This window comes from Belonocnema kinseyi, chromosome 10, assembly GCF_010883055.1.
Source record: "Belonocnema kinseyi isolate 2016_QV_RU_SX_M_011 chromosome 10, B_treatae_v1, whole genome shotgun sequence".
In the NCBI taxonomy this organism is placed as follows: Eukaryota; Metazoa; Arthropoda; class Insecta; order Hymenoptera; family Cynipidae; genus Belonocnema; species Belonocnema kinseyi.
The window spans coordinates 9,579,698-9,584,921 of NC_046666.1; the positions used below are offsets into that span (position 1 = coordinate 9,579,698).

The 5,224-nt window shown below is 23.3% G+C and overlaps 1 protein-coding gene across 1 annotated transcript; it reads right to left on the reverse strand.

Annotated features, from left to right (window-relative positions):
* Positions 1–305: 305 nt before the first annotated feature.
* Positions 306–4,431, reverse strand: LOC117181017 (trypsin-2-like). Its single transcript, XM_033373586.1, has 3 exons — positions 4,337–4,431; positions 3,987–4,263; positions 306–612 (listed from the first exon to the last, which is right to left on the reverse strand). Exons 2-3 carry the CDS (start codon positions 4,088–4,090, stop codon positions 306–308), a joined length of 411 nt encoding a protein of 136 aa, XP_033229477.1. The 5' UTR covers positions 4,091–4,263; positions 4,337–4,431.
* Positions 4,432–5,224: the final 793 nt, after the last annotated feature.

Here is a 5,224-nt window from a genome sequence, read left to right on the forward strand (position 1 = left end):
AATTCTTTTTTTTTCGGTTAAAGATTCAAATATCGATGTTAAATATTTATCATTTTAGTTGAAAATTTATCTGCTTGAAAATTGAACTATTATGTAAAAAATCCGTTTTTTTATTGCTGAAAATTAATTTTTTCAACTGAAAGTTTAACTATTTCATTTTTTGTGAAAAAAATTGCTTCAAGTATTTGTTTCCAACTTCATTTATTTTGCAACTTTTGCTCTTTGTGTTAAAGGATGTTTAAAATAAAGGTCAAGCATTGCAATAAATTATAAAAATTATTAAAAATACAATTTAAAAATTTAAATTATGTTTTAAATTTCGCAAGGAATGAGAGGATCCAGGGTCTGACATTGGGATGAGCCACGTTGACAAAAACATCCGGATTCAATTTTCCTTCTTTTTTCCAAGACATTACACCAATTAAATAACCACTGACGACTAAAGGCGCGCCAGAATCTCCAAAGCAACTGCTTTGTTTCCCGTCTTCATCAAGCGTGCAAATATTTTCGTTTGTGATTGTTGCAAAGTCATTATAGAGCCGTTGACAATCTTCTTCGTTGATAATAGGCACATTTATTGAACGTAATTCGTTGGGAAATTCCTTTCTGCGTCTGAAAAGTGAAAAGTGATTTAACTTTTTTTGCAATATAGGCTACGGTGGCTGGCTGAAATAAAAAAAGGCTTCTAATTAAATTTTTTTTTAAGTGAATAGTTTAATTTTAACCAAACTATTATCTTTTTTTAATTTTTCTTTATTGAAAATTAATATCTTTTGTTGAAAATTTGTCTTTTTTTGATGAAAATTAATTGTTTTTTTTTTTACTAAAAATGGTACTATTTTATTTTTCGATGGATTTTTTTATGGACGTTTAATATTTTTGATTCAAAATTAATCTGTTTGGTTGAAAATTTAACTATTTTGTTGAATATTTGTTTTGTTAAAAACGTTAGAGAAAATAATTTTTTAACCTAATAATATAAATATTCATCGAAATAATTAAATTTTCTAAGAAATAGTTAAATTTTCAACCGAAAGCCTTCAATTTCCATAATATAAAAGTTCGGCGAAAAACAAAATAGTAAAATTTTTAGCACATTAACAAAATTTTCAATATAAAAAAATAATTTTCTATCAAAGAAAAAAAATTTTATATAAAAAGATTAATTTTCTATCAAAAAAGACAAATTTTCAACAGATTATATGAATTTTCAATTTTTAAAAATCAATAAAAAAGAGAATATTTTAATTTAAAGTTGAAAAGTCAAGAATTTGGTTAGATATCATTTTTTTGGTTGAAAATTAATCTTTTTTGTTGAAAATTTATTTATTTTATTGTTGAAAATTCATATATTTTGCAGAAAATTTGCCTCTTTTGGAAAGAAAATTAATCTTTTTGGTTAAACTTTTATCTCTTTGGTAGACATTTTTTTATAGAAAATTATCTTTTTTACTAAATATCGAACTATTTTATATTATTCGTCGGATTTTTTACGTGCATTTAATGTTTTTTGGTTAAATTTTTTTTTAGTTAATAATTCACATCTTTTTTTGAAAATTTGCCTTTCTTGGTAGAAGATTAGTTTTTATATCGAAAATTAGTTTTTTTTTACTAAAATTGTAACTTTTTTAGTTTTCAAGGAACTTTTTTGATGGACATTTAATGTTTTTGATTGAAAATTTGTTGTTTTTAGCAGGAAATTAACCTTTTTTAAATCTTAATAATAATTATATCTTAATAATTAAATTAATCTTCTGGTTAAGATTGCATTTCTTTAGTAGAAAATTTGTTATTTATTTTTTTTTTTTTACTGAAAATCTAACTATTTTTTATTATTCGTCGAATTTTTTATGTAAATTTGATGTTTTTTCGTTGAACAATTTTTCAGTTGAAAATTATTTTTTTTTTAATTTGTCTTTGTTGGTAAAAAATTAATCTTTTTGTTAAAATTTCATTTATTTGGTAGAAAATTTATTTTTTATTTTATATTATTCGTCGAATTTTTTATGTAAATTTAATGTTTTTTTGTTTAAACAATTTTTTTCAGTTGAAAATTCATCTATCCTTTGGAAAATTTGTGTTTTTTTTCTATAAAATTAATCTTATTGGTTAAAATTTAATTTCTTTGGTAGAACATTTTTTTTTACTGAAAATCTAATTATTTTATATTGTTCGTCGAATTTCTTTATGTAAATTAAATGTTTTTTGGTTGAACTTTTTTTGAGTTAAAAATTCATATATATTTTAAAAAAATTTTCTTTTTTGGTAAAAAATTAATCTTTTTGGTTAAAATTTAATTTCCTTGGTAGAAAATTTTTTTTTGTTTACTGAAAATCCAACTTTTTTATATTATTCGTCGAATTTTTTATGTAAATTTAATGTTTTTTGGTTGAACATTTTGTTCCATTGAAAATTCATGTTTTTTTGAAAATTTGTCTTTTTTGGTAGAAATTTAATCTTTTTGGTTGAAATTTCATTTCTTTGGTAGAAAATTTATTTATTTTTTTTTACTGAAAATCTAACTATTTTATATTATTCGTCGAATTTTTTTGTAAATTTTTTTTTTTTTGGTTGAAAATTTATTTATTTTTTTAGTAGAAAATTCATCTATTTTTTGGAAAATTTGTGTTTTTTTGTATAAAATTAATCTTTTCGGTTAAAATTGTATATCTTTAGCAGAAGATTAGTTTTTATATTGATAAAATTAGCTTTTTTGACGAAAAATTAAATTTTTTAGTTTTCATGGAATTTTTTTGATGGACATTTAATGTTTCTAATTAAAAATTTGTCGTATTAGCAGCAAATGAAAGTTTTTGTGTAAAAATTCAAGTATTAGGTAGGAAATTCCATTAAAAATTTAAATATTTAGTTGAAAGTGCATATATTTTGTTGAAAATTTGTCTTTTTTGGTAGAAAATTAATCTTTTTGGTTAAAACTTCATTACTTTGGTAAAATTTTTTTTTACTGAAAATCTAATTATTTTATATTATTCGTCAAATTTTTAATGTAAATTTAATGTTTTTTGGTTGAACATTTTTTTTTAGTTGAAAATTCATATTTTTTTGAAAATTTGTCTTTTCTGGTAGAAAATTAATCTTTTTGGATAAAATTTCATTTCTTTGGTAGAAAATTTATTTTTTTTACTGAAAATCTAACTATTTTATATTATTCGTCGAATTTTTTATGTAAATTTAATGTTTTTTGGTTGAACATTTTTTTTCGTTAAAAATTCATGTTTTTTTGAGAATTTGTCTTTTTTGGTAGAAATTTAATCTTTTTGGTTGAAATTTCATTTCTTTGGTAGAAAATTTATTTATTTATTTTTTTACTGAAAATCTAACTATTTTATATCATTCGTCGAATTTTTTTGTAAATTTTTTTTTTTTTGGTTGAAAATTTATTTTTTTTTTAATAGAAAATTCATCTATTTTTTGGAAAATTTGTGTTTTTTTGTATAAAATTAATTTTTTCGGTTAAAATTTCATTTATTTGATAGAAAATTTATTTATTTTTTATTTTATATTATTCGTCGAATTTTTTATGTAAATTTAATGTTTTTTGTTTAAACAATTTTTTTTCAGTTGAAAATTCATCTATTTTTTGGAAAATTTGTGTTTTTTTCTGTATAAAATTAATCTTATTGGTTAAAATTTCATATCTTTGGTAGAAGATTAGTTTTTATATTGATAATTAGCTTATATTTGCATGTCGAATTTATTCACTATTTCACATAGGATAAAACACTTTTCATCTTTTTATATATTCATATTTACGTATTTAATTTATTTAAATATTTAAATAATTAAAAATAAGTATTATTGCAAAAAAGATATAAATATTGTTAAATTATATATAAAAGTGTGTGTGAGCGCGAAAAAGGATGAAAATATACCCTAGCGTGCCCAGTCCGCTAGGGCCAAAAGAAAATTTTTTTTCATTTGAGCCACTTGTGCTGCAGTAGATATCCGTATTTAATAAATCTTACCCAATTACTCGTGTACATCCCCAACCACTGAAAGTACCAATAGAATTTGGTGGTACTTTTGTACTTTCGTAGAGTCCAATAGGTCTATTATATGAAAAAACCATGTCGATAGGAGGATAAATGACAAGCAGAACAATATCGATCGAAATAGCCTTTGGATTAAAATGTGGATGAAATATTTTGCTTAATATCCTGTGAGATGTTCCATGATATCTTGAAGAGGAACCAGCCAAAACTCGCTCGTGTACTATGCCAGCAGTCTTGCGAAAACAGTGAGCTGCAGTCAAGATAACGTGTGTCGTTAGTATGCTACCTGCGCATCTGCTCACGTTATTTCTTTTAATATTTACAATGTAATTAACTTCTTTGAGTGTCACCGGTTTATTCCCATGCGGAGTTTGGTCTATTAAACGTTTTTTACGGACAAGAAGATCAGATGAATCTTCTGCAAAAATAATCATAAACCTTTTACAAGTTTGGTTCATACCTACAAAAAATTATTTAATAAAAAAAGAGTTGAATACGCTAGGGATAAAATTACAAAGTTTAAAGAGTTTTGTCTATTAAACGTTTCTTGTGGACATGCAGATCAGATGAATCTTCTGCAAAAATAATCAGAAACCTTTTACAAGTGTGGTTCACACTTACAAAAAAATTATTTAATAAAAAAGAGCCAAATACGCTAGAGATAAAATTACAAAGTTTAAACGATTTGGGCTATTAAACATTTCTTGTGAAGATTGCAGATCAGATGAATCTTCCGCAAAATTAATCAAAAATAATGTTTGGTTCACATCAACAAAAAATTATTTTAAAAAAAGAGTCGAATACGCTAGAGACAAAATGACAAATTTTAAGTAGTGTTGTGTATCAAACGTTTATTGCGGAAATACAGAACAGATGATTCTTCTGCAAAAATAATTACAAACATTGGATGGTTCATATCAACAAAAAATTATTAATAAAGAAAACAGTCGAATACGCTAGGGATAAAAACAAAAAGTTTATAATAATAATGCGAGGGCGGAACAAATCCTTAAAAGGCGATTCAGCGGAGGTAGATTCCGTCTAATTATATCGCATTGCCATGAATTACTCCGGATTTTTTAACTAAACTTATGCACCTTCAACGGAAATATGAATTTTTAACCAAGAAGATTCATTTTCTACCAAAACAATCAATTTTCAAAAAAATAGATGAATTTTCAACTAAAGAAGTTTATTTTATCCCTAGCGGA

Coding starts and splice junctions, on each gene's coding strand:
- LOC117181017 (XM_033373586.1), bottom strand. CDS start 4,090: ATGGTTTTTTCATATAATAGACCTATTGGACTCTACGAAAGTACAAAA. Junction 613..3,986: donor GGATGTACACGAGTAATTGG/GTAAGATTTATT, acceptor TTCACTTTTCAG/ACGCAGAAAGGAATTTCCCA.